Consider the following 20,466-nt stretch of genomic DNA (forward strand, 5'->3'; position numbering starts at 1 on the left):
TTAAAAAAATATATGAAAAGGGGCAAGCCGAGGGGGTTGGGGTCCCCGGAGCCAAAAATGGCCTGGGAGGGGGGCTGCTCGGCCCCTCTTCCTTTAAATAAAAAAAAAGAAAAGGCCAAGCCTCAGGGGATGGGCTCCCTGGGCCCGAAAATGGACAAATGAAGGGCGGCCACACAGCCCCATTCCTTAAATGATGTTTAAATAAAATTATAAAATATAAAACCTCTGGTAAGTTGACGGAGACCACACCTCCTTCACCACCACTCTGCAAATACGCATCATGGTGCAGCGGTGGTTGGGGAATGAAGTCCCCTTGGATGCTGAGGATCCATGGGATCCAGGAACCCCCTCTGTTACCTCCAGTAACTTCCAGACAGCGGTATTGCTGATAGGACCAGGAGTTCACCCCCCTCTTTCTCACCCACCCTGCAAATGCACCTCCTGGTGCGCTGCTGGTTGGGGAATGAATTCCAATTTATTCCTGAGAGTCTCAGGACTAAAGTGGACTTCTTCCCCCAACCAGTAGCGCACCAGGAAGCATGTTTTCACAGTTGTGGAGATAGGCGGCGTGGCTTCTGACGATATCTCAGCAATCCAGCTGTGTGGGTCTTATTGGAAAAAACAGGTGGGCTAGTTGGCCGTCAAGTACCCTTAATAGCCAAAGGGGCTTCATCCCCCTACTAGTAGTGCACCAGGAGGCACGTCTGCAGGGTAGAGGAGGAATGGGTTGAGGCATCTTATAACCTCTCAGAACTAAAGGTTACAGGGACATTATAGTTAGGTTCAGGTTTCACTAGCAGAACATTGCAGGAGTGCAAGTTATAGTTAGCTCACTATCTGTAACAGCTGAATTTCAATGGTTTTGAAAAAGTGAAACCTGAGCCTAACTATAACATCCCTGTAAACTCAGTGAAAAAAAAATATATATAGATAGATATTCACTGAAGTAGATAGGCTGATGTTTCATTCATACAAAACCAGTGAAATTCAGCAGTTGTAGTTACCTGAACTAACTATAGCTTACGCCCTAAAATATTATATAACTCATGACATGGTCAGTGACATCATTGATGACATCTCAAATGACATTACTGATAACATCACTGATGACATCATCACGTGAATAAAGTGTTTTTAAGTGTTTATGAGTGTTAGACATTAATATTAACCTTTTAAAAAAAGTTACATTAGAAGGCAAGGCGCACTTTCAATCATTCAGGGGTTTGTAAAGCGTGGCTATTCACCCGTGAGGGTCTCAAGGTCCTGAGGGGGAGGGGCTGCTGATCCTTCTGGGTGTGGAGGTTCAGTCGAAGAGCTAGGTCTTGAGGTCATTCCTGAACTGCGTCAATGACGTGGATTGCCTGATGTGGAGGGGCAGGGCATTCCAGGTCTTGGCAGCGAGGTAAGAGAAGTATCTTCCTCCAGTTCTGGGCTTGTGAATCCATGAGATGGAGGTGAGGGTGAGTTGGGTGGGGTGAAGATATCTGGTGGGTGTGTGGAAGGCGAGGCAGTGGTTCGGATAGTCCAGTCCTACATTGTAGAGATCTTTGTGGGCAGGTGTGATGAGCTTGAATGTGATTCTCATGTTGAGAGCGTTTGGAAGCTGATTCAGGATACTGCATTGATTTGCCGATTCATTGAGAGGGAGGAGTCCAGAATGATGCCAATATGGGTGCACAGACCATAGGTGCGGGAAGGGGTCCTAGTGCGGCGTGCCACCAAGATTTGTCCCAGGCTGAAGGGGTGGGTCCCAGGATGAGTACTTCAGTTTTGTCCGAGTTGAGCTTGAGGCAGCTGTCTTGCATCCAGGTGGCAACTGCCTTCATTCCGTTGTGAACGTAGCTTCTTGGGGTTGTGGTTTCGTTGGCAAGGGAGATGATCAGCTGGGTGTTGTCAGCGTAGGAGATGATGTTGAGTCTGTGGCTTTTGCTGATGGCTGTTAGGCAGGCCATGTAGATGTTAAAGAGGGTGGGGTCAGGGAGGAGCCCTGGGGCACTCCACAGCTGATCTCTGTAGGTTCTGGGAGGAATGGGGTAGTCTGTCTCGCTGTGTTCAGCCTGTCAGATAGGAGTGGATCCAATCCAGTTCCTTGTCGCTGATGCATGTGATTTGGATTTTCGTGATTAGGGTGGGGTGGCAGACTGTGTCAAAAGCATCTGAGAGGTCCAGTAGGATGAGGGCTGCGGTTTCTGCCCAGTTGAGGAGGAAGCAGATGTTGTCGGTGGCGACAAGGAGTGTGGTCACCGTGCTGCGGTTGCTTCTGAATCCTGATTGGGAGGTGTCCAGGATGTGCTTCTCTTCAATGAACTCAGAGAGTTGGGCGTTGATGACCTTCTCAATGACCTTGGCTAGGAAAGGGAGGAGGAAGATGGGTCTGAAGTTCTTGAAGTCTGTCAATTCAGCGGACAGTTTCTTCTCAGGGGGTTGATCTTGGAGTGTTCCCAGTCATTTGGGCAGGTGGCGGTTTTGATGGAGCAGGTGATGGGGCATTGAAGCTGGAGGACGATGGAGACGGCTGCTCTGTGGAAGATCTGGTATGGGCATAGATCCAATGGGCTCCTGAGTGGATGTTCTTCATGAGCTTGAGTGTGTCGTCTGTGGTGAGTGGAGTCCATTTGAGCACGATCTGTTGGGGTGCGGCATTGTTGCATGACGTGGTGGTGGGCGTAGTGGTGGGCTCTTGGGTGTTGAAGCCGTCATAGATCTGCCTGATCTCCTGGTGGAAGAAGGTGCAAAGGTTGTTGCAGAGGTCTTGGGGGGGGGGTGGGACATCAGTGGTCTTGCTGTTGAGCCTGGTGAGCTCCTTGACGATGACGAAGAGTTCCTTGCTGTTGTGTGCATTGGCATTTACTCCGTCTTAGAAGGTTGCATTCTTTGTGGTTTTGAGGAGAAGGGGTGTGAGTTGACAGTGGATTTGAATGTTGCGTGAGTTTCTGGGGGTTTGTTGTTCCTCCACCTCTTCTCGAGTTTGGCAGGTGCATCTGGATTTGAGGAGGGCGGGAGTGAACCAGTGGTCTTGCTGTTGAGCCTGTGAGCTCCTTGATGATGGCAAAGAGTTATTTGCTGTTGTGTGCAATGGCATTTAAAATGGAACTGTTCCATCATTTTTTCGACTAAACCCCATACAACAGGGGCAGCATTTGACTAATGTAACACTGGAGACCCACAGGTGATACCCAGTTTATTTTCAGGAACCTTTGCCAACCTGATCTACACAACCAGGCTACAAGCTGAGGCCCTTGCCCAAAGTACTGACCACTGATAGATGTCTATCATATTTCTTGAACTGAACCCAGCCAAAACTGTGGTTCTAGTTGTCACAGTAGTCTAAGCCAAGTGAAATACTTGTGAGTGGCCATGAAATATGGATTTCTCCCACTTTATCTATAGTAGCCCTTCATCTGGGTATCTTACAAGATGATAACGTGCATTTAGATGCTTAGGTTCTTAGAGTCACTCAGATTAGCTTTTTTCATCCGAAGATCCTAAAAAAGACCCTGTCAATCATTGAGTCAAACCTATATCTACAGTGGTAAACTCCCTAATTCAATCATGAATGGACTACACCAACTTTTGATCTACGTGACGGCTCCTGAAAACTTCTCCATTACTTGCAACTCATCCAGACCAGGGTTTCTGGTGTAGGAACAGCTTTTACCAGAAGACGTCACATAACTAAGGCTGCTGATTCATTATGATGTCCTTTTTAACCCCTTTGCCGCGGCAAGAATTTCACCGTGGCACGGGTGGGTGGGGGGTGAGCACTGCACTGCTGTGCTCGTGACGGAACCACGCCGTCATGAGTCAAAGCGGTACAAAAGGGGGTGGTGATGGACGGAGCATCTGAACTAATCAAACACTCACACCCAGTCAACAGATCTGGGTTTAATCCATCACCGTTCTTTAGCCCACTCTGCCACCCCAGTGCAGACATGGCCATATGCAAATCAGTCTGACCCTGTGCCTCATGGGAACAGTCCAGCCCAAACTGCCAAGCCATGCCTTCCCTGGACTGGAAACAAGCTTCCGAGGAACTGTTTCTGGCATTACAGCAGTCTTCAGCCAGGCTTGCTTGAATCCAGTGGCAAAGTGAGCAAGGGACTCACGTCTGAGCATACCCTGCCAACTTATGGCGAACAAAGCGTTACAAAAGGGGGTGGTGAAAAAGGGGGTGGTCCCTATGATTCTTAGCATTCAAAAATTCTCTTCATAGCCCCTCTCAGACCATCTTATCTGCCAGTCTACAGCACCTTCACCTTCAGATAGCTGGTAGTGCCTCCGTTGATTATGAGGGCTTTCACATCACGGCCACCATATAATGGAATTAACTACCATTCACCCTCTGGGCTGAGTAAAACTTTCCTCACTTCAGGTAATTATTAAATAACAGTTTGTTTGTTTTAAGTCAGAAGGCCTGTTTTAGCCCTGATTTGGAATCACTATTGTCTAATTGCGCTAAGAAGCTCCGCAATAAGTTGCAATCAATAAAACAAAACATGACGAGCAAAGGAAAATTCCATATAACCCTGCCACCAATTGGACGTTAACTCTTTCAGTGTTTCACTGTTCTTCTGTTGTCCAGTTTGAGCTCACACATAAGAAAGAGGAGATATGGAGCGCTCTATGAACCTCACATAAATGAATGACAAAATAAGACGACCTATTGCTATCTTCAAGCTATACTGCTAATGATATTGCTATTTGTATTGTTATAGTGTTAAATGAACAGCAAAGTTAGAACTGATGAAACTGAAAGCAGTGAATTGGTTCAGAGTCAGAAAAAAAGGGTAAAAAAGTGAGTTTATTTCGCCACATTCATCATTGTTTTTAATTTGCATCAGTTAATTAAAGTTAAAACCATAGCTGGAGAATAATAAATAACAATAATTATGACATTAAGATTATGAAAGGTTCCTTGGCGCTCGAGGCAGTCTTCGTTCTTCTTATCTTGTGGCTTTAGTAATTTAATTTTGAAGCGACCGAGTTCCTGTAACAGATGATAGATAGTCTGCTTATACATTCGCATCCCTTGAGGAGTGAAACTGTTACCACAGGAATGATAAGCTTGTAAATGTACGATGCAGTGCATGAAAACTTGAAAGGGAACATGATGTATTTATTGGAAAATAAAGTCAGGGAGATTGCAAATTTTCTTATTGTCTCTTATTTTCCTGATACATTTTTTTTGTATTTCAAGGAAGAGAGACCCAGTGCAATTATGTTTTCTTGGTGCTGTAAAATAGAATATTCAACCATATAAGGACACCAGATCCCAGTAAAAGTGGTAAAAAAAGACTTCAACTCTACTCTTCGTTTAGAAGCATTAATAGCTGGAGAATAATGAAACAGTATTTAACTGGTGCGATGTTTAATCTGTGTGGTCTGGGCATGCCTTTTCAACTGATGCCTAAGGAAATGGGTTGTAATAGATTTGTTTTGAAAATGCTGGATAGGATAATTGGTCAATGATGAGCGCAGTCTTCTGAGGCTCTTCCTTCCATATGGATCAGGGATAAATACACCTCACTAAATCCTACAGAGACATGTATTAAGTAAAAAATCCATTTAGTTTTTGAAGATGCTCTTTGGCGTGGGTGTGGGAACCGAGTTGTATTTACATCTCTAATACTCCGCTGAAAACCAGTTGCGACTTGGCATTTATTGAGTTTCAGCTTCAATAATCTCATCTGTCAGATCTATGGAGATGTATTTTTTAGGTACTTTTATATTTAAACTCCTACCCCCAATAACCCCCACCCCCCCACCAGTTCTCCCATCTGGGAGGTTTCTTTGATGTCTTTACCTCCACGTTTTCTACTTATATGGAATAATTTTTAAACTTAAAAACGTGTTGTACAACCATTAAAAAATTAAGCAGTGGTTAAAGTCCCAACCAGTACATAAGTACACAGCTGTACATAATGTCTACCAGTTTTTTCTTTTTAGGTCCCACACTTAAACTAGGTCATATTTTTAAATTTCCGATCACTCTTGCAGATTGCTGTGGCAACACCAATCCATTTCTAATACACGTGTCTCTGTACGTGTTATATTCAGCATATTAAGGTGATTGCATCAGAATCCTAAAGGAAGAGCAGTAGAATTCTTCAGCCTTACAGTTGCATAAAGCCATTTAATAACAAGGTCAATTAAATTCAACATTAACTTGTTGTATGCACACCAGAACATCGTTGCAATGCTAAAAGACAGGCACTTCCATCCTACAAAACGTCCCTACCCTCATTCTCACCTGCTGCTTTACATTTGCATGTAGCATGCTACGAATGTAGGTGGTATAACATGCACTCTTCATGCAAGTGTCACCGGACCATTTGAGACCTAGCACGACTTGTAGTTCCGTCTACATTCTGGAGCAGACTGCGCACTTGGCATTGCAGCTGTGGTGAGCACTATACAAAGCTCCTGAAAAGAAAGCAAGCACTAGGCTAAGAGAAGAGGACACCTAAAGAGGATTTCCAAACTCTATAAATAAAAAAAAATAAGAAGAAGGGTAAAGCTATGTATTTAAGGCTGACTGTAAATGGATAAAAAAACAAAATGTTAAGATACACGTGAGACAGGAAAAAGTTAAGATACATGAAAGGGAGGAGTTTATGGAACCCTAAAAGAGCTGCGTGGGGCTCGATCAGGTCTGGCAATGCCAGACCTGAGCTCGTCTTCTACCCAAGATTCACTCTCGCGGCACAATCACTGCTGGATCGGGACACGGACTTTGCCTGCGGATTCGCTCCATCTATACTTCACAAATGCTGGTTCAACCGTGATTATTGCCATTGGGCTCCCATATATGCGCATTTACGCCGCAGCCCTTGACCAATTGGAACCTCCACACCCCCCGCGATTGCTGTTCCGGACTACACCGGTTGATACGCAATCCCCAAACTTTTTGATCTGTCTGGCTGCCCTTTTCTGGAGGCTAACCTGCTCAGACTCCATTTCAGCACTGCCACCAACCCAGTCCTGATGAAGATCCCGATTAAAGTGGATTGAAACTCCGTCGACCGTTCAGCGCGATCATAGGCGCATCATACAAAGTGGTTCATGAACAATACAAATAGAAATGAACTCTTCAAGCTACCTGGAACCATATTTTGTCATTTCTTCACTGTATATACTTCTGCACTAGGCACTTCACGCCGACCTCGCTGATCACATTGTCACTTGCGCCGCTACCGTGTTTTTCACTCACACACCCTTAGCACCAAGTACAATTTGGGTTGTTAGCAACTGTTTTATTTGTATATCGCAGTGCTGTCACAACTGCCAATTGTCCTGTTTTTCTTTTTTCCCCAATCTTCTACATACAATGATGCCATCAGCACATGTAATAACCAAATAGAGTCTCCTTACTTCCTTTTGATAATGTTGTATTCATATCATTTCTAATTGCCTTTAAATAATACCAGTTGGGATATCATATGTTTGTATCATACTTTCTACCCCAATCCCACACGGTTGACAGGTTTTTGCTCCTGTTGTATATACAAGCTTGGAGATAGGGCAGGAGGGACAGGGAATCCCTTGCATGTCAATGCCTCTGTCTAGAAGCCTCTGCCATCTTCTACAACCAGGGCACCAGGGTACAAAAGATAGAACTCAGACACCATCACTTCAGTAGACTTCTGGACATGTGGACACTCTGCCATGAAGAAAGATTGCTGTGCTGCTGAAGGACTCCCACTCTGCTGGACTCCTGCGTTCCTGTGCTGGCCTGCTGCTCTCTTGCCTGGGTGGGAAGTACTTGACATGCATCTCTTGAACTCAGAATCCAATCAATCAATCAATCAATCAGAACATTTATAAAGAGCACTACTCACCTGTGAGGGGTCTCAATGCACTGGGGGTGGGGGGTGGTGGAGGGTTGCTGCTACTGATCAAATAGCCAGGTCTTGAGCAGGCTCCTGAAGGTTAGTAGGTCCTGGGTCTTCCGTAGGAGGATGGGGAGGGTGTTCCAGGTTTTGGCGGCGAGGTGGGAGACCGATCTGCTGCCGGTGGTCGCTCTTCGGATGTGGGGGACGGTGGCGAGGGCGAAGCCGGTGGAGCGGAGCTGGCGGTTTGGGGTGTAGAAGGTAAGTCGTCTGTTGAGGTATGCCGGTCCAGTGTTATGGGGTGCCTTGTGGCTGAGGAGCTTGAGGTGATCCTCTCATTGATGGGAAGGCAGTGCAGGTCTCCCAGGTGGGGTGTGATGTGGCTGGGGCGGGGGATGTTGAGGATCAGGCGTGCAGAGGCGTTCTGTATGTGATGTATCCACAGTGACTCCAGGGTCTCTTGGCCTGGTCTACTGATCTGAAGCTTCATTGATTGAACAGGTTTTCAAAAACCTTACATCTGCAACTGGACTCAGCCATCTGTGAGTCTGTCAATAGTGCCACCGCAATCCTGGACCTTGGAAGTGGGCCTAAGGTGCTCTGCCAGCCTGTAGATCCAGCAGAACTGACACATACCCTCTACTTCGCCACGCAAACCCGAGCAGAACTGATGTATCGCTGCATGGATTGGACTAGTTGCAAAGACTTGCATCTGTGCAGCAACCAGCCTTACTTTGGAACCACCACTTCCTGGCACTTCCCTAGCACAAGCCTTCGCATCTCTCGTCAAAGATAGGTTCAATGACAACGCCGGATTCTGGTTCCTAGCCTCACAGCTCTTCAGAACTGACACATCGTTCCGACTGCACATAACATCCCTGACACCGAACTTCACGTTGCAAGCCCTGTCGGCAGGACCCTTGTCATCGACGCAAAAGGGCCTCACACCGCTGACGCGCACCATCTCAGAACCGGAGCATCGCCTTGGCTGCGTGATTCATCTTTGACACAGATCCACACAATGCTCCACACACCACGGATTGAAGGTACTTTTGTGCAGCGGGCCTAGGCCTGCACTCTATAGTGGTCAGCCTGAACTTGTGACTTTGTTGTGGTCTGGCACAACCAGATATCCATAGTTGGCCCTTTATGCCTTTTGCGCTATTTTCTTTAGAAACTTCATAATTTAATATCTCCAGTGATAACTCTGTTGTGGCTCTACTTGTGTTGTGTTTTCTTCACTGTATTAGTGTTAGAAGTGTTGTACAAATACTTTACACATTGCCTCTAAGTTAAGCCTGACTTCTCTGTTCTAAGCTACCCTGTGGTTGAGCATAGGTTAATATGGGGTTTGCTTGTGCCTGAACCTGACAAGGATTGTTGTTGCTGCTCAACCAGATCTCACACCTCAGTGAACCAACAACCTAATTTCTTACAGCGTATTTCAGAAAGATGTGGGGAGAAAAAGGTATTGGTGTCTCAGAGTGGAGGCAGAGGAAAGTGGAGGGGTGAATAAGAGTGATTGTGACACTGAAACCAACTATCCCTTCCACAGATCTCTGTAAGGATTAGAATTGAAATATTTTCAATTATAATTTTTCGCAACAAAATTGTTCTTAGTCATTTATCTGATACTGTTAACAAGCCCTAGCAAAGTCAATAGGTTAGCCGTGTTTTAGGCTCATGTTCATAATTATGTGATGTGTCTGAATACAATAGCTGAAAGCTCTCAAAGAAGCACTCAAACACTAGTCAGGTACCATGGTGTGTGATGCAAATGGTTTTAGTTTTACCTTTAAATACACACTCCTAATTACAGTGTCAATGGTTCTTGAAAAGAAAAGTATAGGTATGCTTCTTTTGCCTCACCGCTTTTGGAGAGACCACCATACCCAACATTATCCTGCCTACAGCTTGGCTGTCCCACAGCTCCTTTGCCATGGTGTTCCTGAGGCCCCAGGTTGACTGTGAATTCTCCAAACTGTATTTTTGTATCTTCTATTTAATCCATTCCGTGCTGCCGTCGGCCATTGGCCGACGGCAGCACTACCTCCCCAGTGCTGCCGTCGGCCAATGGCCGACGTGGCCCCGCCTGTTTTGCGGAAGTGCCGCACTTCCGCAAAATCGCTGCCGCCGTTAAGGCGTTAAGGGCAAAAGACAATACCTATACAAGAATATCATCTTGTTCAAATGTTATGCACTATAATGTGAATTGCACCCATGGCAAAATAAAGTACACGTATATTATGGTTAAAAAGTTAATTTGAAACTGCACCTGGCACCACACTGAAATTTACTGCTGGGTGAAGAAATCTATTCAAGCACATTTTAGAATTAGTACCCAGAATGTTTGGATACACCTTTAAAAAGATATACAACTACGAACAGATAGACGCACATGTACAACCACTCACACATGCCAAATGGGAAACCTCTAGCTAGTATTAGGTTGGTAGCCAACAACACTTTGCCTTCTGGAACTAGGGGTGTAGCTTGGTCAATAAGATTTGGGTTGGGGGTATCTTCAGATTTCCCAACAATCACACTGGGAAGTCTTGTTAAAACACATTATATAAGAAGCACAACGTGAGGGGAACTTAAGGTGTAGTGGAAAAAGAGAGGAGGGAAGATGGTTAGAGGCACTTAAAACACAACATTTTCTCAACTCATCAGAATTTTTAAGCCCTTCAAAAAGGAGAAGAGAGAGTGTGTGTGTGTTTTTGTGATTGTGGTATTATAAAAATCCAAGGTGAAATTCGATAGACACTTCTCCATACCCGACTGAATACACTTGTGCCCATCTATTTACAATAAAATACATTTTTAGGAGGGTGTAACACCCCAAACAACAAAACCCTCCCCCCTCCGCCCCACCACTGAAGCTACACCCCTCTCTGGAACTTGTAGATTAGCTTTTACCTTAAAAATAGCATTAGAAATCCATGTTTGCACAGCACTTTTGAATGAAAAACCAGGAACGACTGAAGGTCACTTGGCAGCTGTACACCTATCCATTCATGCTGCACCGGTATCATTTATTTTCTAATATGAAATTGCTCTGCTGCTTTGGTATTCTTCCTGTGTTGGTGAGATGTGCTTTCACAACTGCCACCCATATTACACCTCTTCTCTTTTGTAAAGGCAGCTCTTTGTTTCCGATGGTGCATCACATTTGGATGTTTGAAGGGCGCTTTTTCTTGTACTGTAACTGTTTTAAGAGAGAGCCTTCTACTGCCGTTACTCGTATTTTTAATGTTTAGTCTGCTAGAAGCTTGCACAGCCGCTGCCCATTCAGCAGAGAGGCTAAACCAGCTGTTCCCTGTAAAGCACAATTTGTTTGATAGCAGTGGCGTCACTAGGGTTGGTGTCACCCGGTGCTGGTAACTCATTGTGTCACCCCCTCATGACTTACCGCATGGACCTCCTCCGCTCCGAGTCCGCCAGTGGACACAGATGGCAAATAACGGGACCATACAGAATCCTTAGTAACGTTTGTAAATGTAGTTCCTATATTTACAAAGGCCATCGAAGAAAATTTTAATTCAACAAGGTCGGAGGTAAAAGACTGTCTCTTTCACTTTAAAATCTGGTTCCTCTCTTCTCCTTGTGGGCACTTGAAAGGCGCAGCATGAATGCTCTATTTTCTAAGTGGTAACCCCATAACCCCGATTTTACCTCCAACAGACCAAAAACCCAAAAGAGAAATGGCACAGCCAGTGTACCCAGAGAAGCAGGGCTCCAACCGAGGGAATGACCAAAATAACACATCACAAGTCAGCAGAAACACAAATCCACAGCCAAAAGCACAGGGACATAAAAGCTGCCAGGATGGACAATAAGGCAGCAGGATGAAGACCGGCCAGCAAAGCAGGCATATTTCAGCCAAAGGAGTTCACTTCATAGTATACGTATGAAGTGAACTGTGAACTGTGAAGTGAACCACCTGCAAGTGAAGTGACGAGTTCAAGGAAAGGCCTGCTCCCTGCCTTGAGCAATGAATCATGCCGGCCGGCCGTTTGCAACTGCAAGCACAATGCACCGCCCAGGTCAGGACTAGCCTAGGAGGCTGGAAGGGCGGGGCCGGCCGTGTGCAACTGCAAGCACAATGTACCGCCCGGGTCAGGACTAGCCTAGGAGGCTGGAAGGGCTAGGCCGGACAGGGTCTTCTATTTATTTATGTGTTTTTATATAGCGCAGACTTTACCCAAAGGCGTCAGAGCGCTTCACAATAGGAACAGTGATGAAACATGAGGAGAAAATTACAAGTGAACAAATTAAAAAAGCAAACGTTGAGTTACATGAGGCAAAAGTGAAAATTGTGTGCAAACAAAATACATGAGAATGCAAACGGTGCATTACAGGAGGAAAAAGTGACATGTGTGCAGGTTACAAGAGAAAACAAAGTACAGTACAATTAGAGGTATACTACTGCAATATATGGTAGACACTCAAGCACAAGAACAAACGTTACGTAGGCAATGGTGGCACTTGTGCAAGTATCAAAAAGCAAACAAAATGCCATTACCGCCGTCCCCAGGCCTATCCTGACTGACTGACCGAGGAAGAAAGCTTTAACCTGGTGCACTAGACCCGCCCGAAGAGGGCCGTGTTTTCGTTTGTGTGAATGTGCGCCCATGAAAAAAGCATTTGTACTGAACTGATTCATTTGTTTGGCACTGCAATGATTCATATTCATTTATAAATAAATGATATAATTTAACTCTCACCACACCGACTGCCTCCGAGTCTGGACCCAAGAAGTTAGTCCCAAATTTGAAGGGGAGACCACCAACCACGATGTGACGACGGCGCTCGCGATATCAAGATGGTGGTGTCGTCGCGAAGTCGGTATTATAATTATTTATTCTAGTACCACTAGCACGCAATCCCCTGCGCTGCCGTCGGTCTCGTCTCTTCCCTCCCTGGCGTGACCGCTTCGACGCATCAGAGGAGCGCGCGGGGGCTGTCCCAGGGCCGTCATTGGTAGCGCAAAGATTGACGGCCCTGGGACCCACAAACTGCTGGGTACACCACGCACCAGTGACCAGCATCAACACATGCATCTGGTGCGTGCGTGCGGGTGACGTGCTGCTGCAGTGCACTGACTCTCTCAGTGACTACAGTAGTAGCAGTATTTTAATTTTTTGTAAGGTGCGTGCGTTTGCAGCTTGTTGCACTAACACGCACTAAAGCAGCACTGGCAGCACCGAGGTGAGGCGTGAGGGCGAGGCTGAGCCGAGGCTCAGGGCGCTGCACTGCAGAGTGAGCCAGCCCCAGCGACAGCGTAACTAACCAGAGATTGGTGTCACCCCAGACGGGGTGACACCCGGTGCGGTCCGCACCCCCCGCACCCCCCTAGTGACGCCACTGTTTGATAGTAATTTGCAAATCTCCTATTCAGGTCCCACCTTTTCTGCGTGAAGAAAGCTTGTAGTGTTGCTGTTTGTCATGGGCCTATTCTGTGTGTGAGGGAAGCTGCACAGCTGATGCCTCGGCCATGCCAGGTTTGCATCGTGAAGCTTGACGTTTAGCCGTGTGTGCTATTCCTTTCTCTGCTTCAAGTAATCTTAGACTGGTGCTGCCTGTACTGTACCTATTCTCATTGAGGGAATCTAGCATTTTTTCTCCTAATATACCCAGGGTGGGATTGGAAGTGTTTGTGTGTGTGTATGCGTGTATGTGTGTGTGAGAGACGCCTGTCATACTGCTACCTACGTAGTACCTTTTGTGGATCTGTAGGAGAATATTACTCTGATTCTGCCAATGACCTACCCCTTATAAAGGAGCTTGATCTGCTCCTGTCTGCGCGGTACCTTTTTTTTTTTAGAATCTTGATCTATGCCTGATTTTGTTATTGGCATCTATTACAAGTATTGAAATGAATGACAGGCATGGAGGCAAAGGGTCTCAAATGAACCAGTGAGGTGAAAAACTTAGTTCTGAGAGGTTAGGTGCTGAAGAGGAGTTAGGATTCTGCATTATAACAGAACGACTAAGAATAAAAGAGCAAAAGAAAGGGAGAGTGAAGTAAAGGAACAGCAAAATAGAAGCTGAAATTGAGTGAAGGCAAAGGTAGAACATTTGGACAAAAAGGCAATAGGGAAGGAATGAAAAAGAAGGGAGAAAATAAAAAGTATGGCAATACTTAGAACTAGAAAGAAAGTGAAAAAAGAATAAATAAAGGAGATTTAGTACCAATAGCTAAAGTGATACAAGGTAAGGGAAAAATCTGCAAGAAATGTAAGGTGGAGAATAAACAATGAAGGATAATGGAGACATGAAAATATTTACATAGAAAGGAACTGGTAGTGTGCGAACAGAGGGCTTGAAAAAAGGAAGTAAGGAGCAGAAAGGATAAAAAGAGTAAAATGAAAGCCCTAAGAATGATAAAGAGAGAATGAGCAGGAGGCTATACAAGAGTGGATGGCAAAAAGAAATTAAGAGGGATACCCACTGAAAGTGTTAACGAGTTCAGGTGGGATTGACTTGGATGTAACAGGATGAGTGGTGTCATCTAGTTGGTATGTAAGATAAAACAGGTATGAATATTGAAATAATAAAGAAGGGAAATGAGGGACGACACAGTTGAGTGAGCTGAAAAGATAACTCAGAATGACAACACTAAGAGGAAAAGTGGAAGTTGGAAGATGCATGTAGGAGAATGTGAGAGGTAAAAGAGAACCACCAATGGGATATGTGTCTCAAAATGAGAGTGGGGTAAGGGTGGAGGATGTTGGTAGACTAGTAATGACCAGTTACTCACCGGTAATATTCATTACTCTGAGTCGTAGGCCTCCCCGTCCCAGTGCGATCTACATGACCATAGCTCCTCCCACCAGAAACTCCCAAGCAACTAAAACCCATCCCTTCCCTCCAGACCACACCCACACCCTAAGGCATATAACCATGTTACCCGCCCATCCACATCCTGTACCAGCAAGCACAAGAAGCCGAACAGGGAGGACTGGGAGGGCTACGACTTGGAGTAATGAATATTACCGGTGAGTAACCGGTCATTACCTCCTCGTCAGCCCTCCCCATCTAAGGCCGAACTACATGAGCAGATACAAAGCAAATAATCGGCTTCACCCAGTACCAAAAACAGACTTAAACAGCACAAGCCGAAAGTCACACAACCTGAGAAGAACACAGCACCACGTCCCCAAACCCAGGAGACACAGTCCCACTCACCACCCAATGAATATGGGACATAAAGAGCGAGGAGAACACCAAGCAGCCTCCATGCTGAACACGGCCAGGGAAGCCCCCCGAAAGCAAGCCCAGCACGCAGCCGCCTCCGAGTCGAGCTACCACGAATCAAACCAGGCGCCAACACACAACAAGCCTAATTGCCAGTCCCACAGCCAACACAGCCACAGACTGAGAGCAGCCACAGAAGGCCCTGGACCACAAACAGCCAGCCCAAAGGAAACAAAAAGGTAAACCACCCCATGAAAAGGCGCAGTAGGAAGGAAGCACACCTCCAGAGCCTGCACAACGGCCGAACAGAGCAGCCACACCAAAACCCCAGAAAGAGGATCAGGACAGAAAACAGGCAAAACCAGAAACTCCAACAAGGAGCAAAGGAACGAAAGACCGGACTCAGGAGGAAACAACTCCACAACCACCTGGACACCAAGTAGCCCACCGGCTCAAAGCCCGTACCTCGAAAGGCCCACACAGCCGCCCATAGAGCTCACAGGGAGAACACAGCCAGACCCAAGTCGAAGCAAAACCACCCTGTGTCGTACAGCAAACCAATAAAATAAACTCCTTCACTGGCATAGGACAGGAGAGTCAAAGGGTGCCCAGACTGATGAATAAAGTCAGCCACAGAAGGAGAACACCCCAAAGCCACGAGGTTCAGCCAAATCACAGACACCCCGCAAGCAGAACAGACACCCCAGGGACAGAGGGGGAAACAACAAGGGACCACCGGCAATCACCAGCAAGGCCCCACGGCCTACCACAACAACAGAGGGAGCCAAGGCCACCCAGACCAAACCGGAGCCACCAGGACAAACGAGGCCCAACCCAGTTTGACCTGCAGCAGGACCCGCGGATTCAGCGCAACCGGTGGAAAAGCACACATCAGGCCCCTATACATCAGAAGGACAGGACAACCACCCTCCAGACAGCGCCTGACCGAACCAGAGAACAACCGCACCCCAAGGCGATCTCCATAGATGCACATAGGTCCAACAACAGGACCCCAAACCAGGCCATCAGGCCACCAACCACCACCAGTGACAGGCCCAACTCGGACAGGGAGGAAAACACCCCGCGCAGGCAAGCCGCCACGAGACCAAAACCCCTGGCAGACGTAAAGCCCAAAGGGACCACAAGGTAGAAACCGCCACCCTTCACAACAGCTCAGCCATCAAGGGAAGCCAACCACGCATGCCAACGGCGGATGACATAACACACCACCACCGCACAGTCCGACCGGCCTATCACGAACCTCAGAAGGACACAAGGTCAACTGAACCGACCCCGGGATACACAGAAAGCATAGGCGGGATTCAAACCCCTGTCCAGCGTGAGCCTGTGCCAGCAGAGGCACAATACTTACCAACAAGCTATAGCTCCTTGGTTTGAATGAAAGCACCTCATGAACTATTACCACCATGGGATGCAATGAAAGCCTAGGCAGGATCCGAACCCTTGTCCAGTGTGAGCCTGTGCCATCAGAGGCACAAGACTCACCATTGAGCAATAGCTCCTTGGTCATTAAACTCCCATCAATACCAATACAGTCTCAAGAGAACCACTCCTGGGACTCAAAAGGACAGCCGAGCAAGAGGCCTGAAGCAAGAGGCCTGAACCACCAGCCATCAGGACAACCCACGGACAATGGCCACACCCCCCCCCCGGAAACAACAGCACACAATCCAGAGATGCCGGAACCCAAAGCCCCAGTGCAAGACACACCAGGGGGAACACGTGCCGACGGTCCCAATGAACAAACACCACAGCAGCAGACAACCGCCCCAGAACACGGAGCCGCCGGTGAGCAGTGGAAGACTGAGCCCCCAACAACCACAGCAGTTCGCGCAACAGAGCCAGTCCGCGGGGCACCGACAGGAATACCTCACCCACCGAGGCGCCAAAACCCCCAATGAACAGTAGCATTACCTAAGTGACCCCCTTTCCCAGAAAGTCTGGGATTCTGTACGATGTATCCAACCCTTAGCATAATCATCTCCTCTCTTTCAATACCCCAAAAAACCTCGGGGGCTCGAGGCATTTTCATAGTGATACCAGATTATGTATTTACATTTCCAACATGTGAGCCAAAAATCACCACTTCACGAGGCACATGCGCCGCGCATGATCCAGTAGTGAAACACTGATGATTCGTGCAGGCTCTGGTTAGAGACCGCATACTAACGCGCATGCGCGGTGAACACGGCCAGTCTACACAGGTGCTACGCGGCCACGAACACCGGAATACCCAAGTAAGAGAACATCCGACTACTTAATTGTCGATTACAAGGCTAATTGGCAATCACACCGAGTATATAACATGAGACCCTACCAGCAGACACCGCACTCTCAGCGGAGCCGCGTATGGGGCAGTCAGGAGGCATATTCTCTTAGGCTTCGTGAGATTACAAACAATGGGAATCAGACTATTAGTCAAGCGACAATGTAAGTACTTCAGAACGCTCAAATTCTGCATCATTCACAGGTAGCGAACCGGCACGAGGACCCCTATGTTCCTGAGGCTCATGAGGCACTGGAATTGATACATAACAGTATGCTCTTTTTGTGCTTTTTACTGTATTAACTTAAACTCTTGAACCTTATCACCACCACAAGGCCATTTGATGAGCAACCAACTTAATTTTTAGAGTGTGTGCTATATGTTGAGTGTATGTATGTCTTGTCCTTGTCTCTTTTTCACGCCAGGCACGATTTCACGCATAGAATGACATCCCTTGTCTAGAGATCGAAGCCCGCACCAATTTTCCCACAGGTCACTGAGCCTAATGTATGCTAAGGAGTGGACCACCAGAAAAAAAATGTTGTCCCCTTCCTTTGCAGGTATAGCGACAAAAGAAATCAAATTTTGTAGGTACATTGCATAACCTGCACTATATCTCACTTTTGTAAATAAATCAAATTTTTAAGTAGAGAAATGTGAGTAAGGTGGGGATTTGTGTACCCCGTTCTGAAGAAGGAGTTCTAACTCCGAAACATGTTGACACACACACACAGGAGGTGATGCACATTGCCCTGCATACCACACCTCCGCTTCTTTCCCCTTTTAATAGCGCCAGCCCGGGGGCCCATTAAAATTATTTTTGAGTCCACCCCACGAGCCAGGCCCTTTTTAAACATCACTCGCCGATAACCTCACCACTCATGCACATAAAACAAAAACCCTCACATTCACCACACATAGTCATCTAAAAAAGTGCTCCCGCGCAATCGTAGGTCGCAGCACGCCGCATCCCGTAGAGAGGTGCGTAGACCCCAATGATGAAGCATGACACCAAGGGTCCTTTTGGTGTGTGAGGGGTATTTTACCAACACTGGGTGCTCCAAAACGTTGTAGGGAAACCCTTCCATTGTAATAGTGGATTCCTATTGTTTATGCATAATATTATAAAAGAACATAGAACTGGTCATATCATATAAATTACACTTGACTTCCCAACCTAGTGTGAGTGACACGAGGTGCAATGATTTCTGGGAAAAGGGGTCACTACAATGTGAAGAAAACGGTAACTTTACCATTTAGCACTTATTCAAAAGTGTCACATTCCCACATAAAGGATGAAATATATAACATATCAAATGAAGAAAACACTTACTTGAAATAAAAGAAAATTCCTAGGGAAATTAGAAGTGACGCTATTGACAGCGCATGGCCTACGATCGCCATGTAGTAAAGTATGTAAGCCATCTGCAGAAAAGACAAATGTAACGATTAGTCAGTTTACAGTTACAAGGAAAGTTCTAAAAGCAACCTACTATTGTATTTAAATCACAAATTCAAAAATGATTTATTTTGCTTAAGATGCATAAAAGTTTATGATCACGTTAGACTATTAAAGAGACAAGTATTGTCATACATAAAGCGTGCAACATGTTAAAAAATGATATATGTACCAGAGAAGTTCTCTCCAAAAACACTGTATATCAGGTTTTCGTACCTGACTCAGTCTTTGAGAGATACTTAATGCATTTTGATACATTGTGATCTAAGAGCCATAAAACAATAGGATTAAGAAACATTTTTCATGACATGGAATGACTGACTTCCAATGTAGAAACAAACCCAGTTCAGCCTTCTCACAGACACCTTCAAAGCTCTACACAGCACGGGCCCAGCTTATTATTATTATTATTATTATTAACGAATTTTGTACCGCGCACGGTTACCCAGAGGCATCCCAGCGCTTATAGAGAATCAGAACAAGCTACCTGTGTGGAGCAGAACAGATCTGGAATTATTCTGGAAATAGATAAGTTTTAAGATGTTTCCGAAACCTGAGCAGGTTTGGTTCAGAGCGTAGTGAGAGTGGGAGGGAGTTCCAGGCGTGTGCAGTATGAACAGAAAAGCTCCTGCCACCTGAACGGGCTCTCCTAATTCTCTTTATCTGAAGGAGGTGTTTATTATCGGAGCGTAAGGCTCTAGTGGGCTTATAGGGCCGAATCATGTCCTTCAGAATAGCAGGTCCTTTCCCCTGAATGCTCTTGTGAGCAATACAGAGGGCCTTGAAGGTCACTCTCTCTTTGACCGGGAGCCAATGGAGTGCCTTTAGAGCGGGCCTGGCTGATTGCCTGGCCGGAACGTTCCGCAGCAGCCTGGCTGCCGCGTTCTGCACTTGTTGCAGGATTTTGAACGTTGCTTCCGGTGCTCCAAGAAAGAGTGCATTACTGTAGTCCAGGCGTGAGATGACCAGACCTTGGACTAACAGCTTCCGGGAAAATTCAGGTAAGAGGGGGAGGACCTTACGGGCCGATCGGAGCAGTCCATAACACACGCCAGCGATCTTCTTGGCGTGTGTCCTAAAGGACAGATCAGGCTCCAGCCAGACCCCCAGGCTCTTAATCTCCTTCTTTGGGTCAGGCGGAGTGCCCATACAGTTGGGCCAGCTGCTCGGCGAGAGGGCAAAACTTGAGTGACCCAAGATCATCAGCTCAGTTTTTGAGCCGTTCAATTTGAGCGATGACCTGGTCATCCAGTCAAACACCTCTCTTAGGCATGAGTGGAGCGTTTCAGGCTGTTTCTCCAGCTGTGTCAGACCCACCACTAGCTGAGTGTCATCCGCATAGCTTATGGTCTTAAAGCCAAACGGAGACACCACACCCTCCAGGGGTGCCATATACACGTTAAATAACGTGGGGCTCAGAGATGAGCCCTGAGGCACCCCACAGTGAAGCGGAAGGGGAGGAGATTTCGCGTTGCCTTCCCAAACCTCGAAGGTCCGCCCCTCCAGAAAAGAGGCCAGCCATTCCAGGGCCACTCCTGTGACACCTGACTCTGCTAGGCGTTGTGTCAACACTCCATGGTTGACAGTATCGAAGGCCGCACTTAGGTCCAGGAGGATCACTGCCACTGACCCCCCTGTATCCAAAGTGCTTCTGGCCTCCTCTACAACTTCTAGCAGAGCCGTGTCGGTTC

General features: G+C 46.6%; 1 protein-coding gene across 1 annotated transcript in view; it reads right to left on the bottom strand.

Annotated features, from left to right (window-relative positions):
* Positions 1–20,466, bottom strand: part of CALCR (calcitonin receptor) — a 2,001,221-nt gene that overhangs the window by 993,799 nt on the left and 986,956 nt on the right. Inside the window, exon 7 of the mRNA XM_078664409.1 lies at positions 18,650–18,741. Coding sequence (XP_078520535.1) covers positions 18,650–18,741 — 92 coding nt within the window. The remainder of the gene's footprint in view (positions 1–18,649; positions 18,742–20,466) is intronic.

The sequence above is a fragment of the Lissotriton helveticus genome, chromosome 10, assembly GCF_964261635.1.
Source record: "Lissotriton helveticus chromosome 10, aLisHel1.1, whole genome shotgun sequence".
NCBI classification, from domain to species: domain Eukaryota; kingdom Metazoa; phylum Chordata; class Amphibia; order Caudata; family Salamandridae; genus Lissotriton; species Lissotriton helveticus.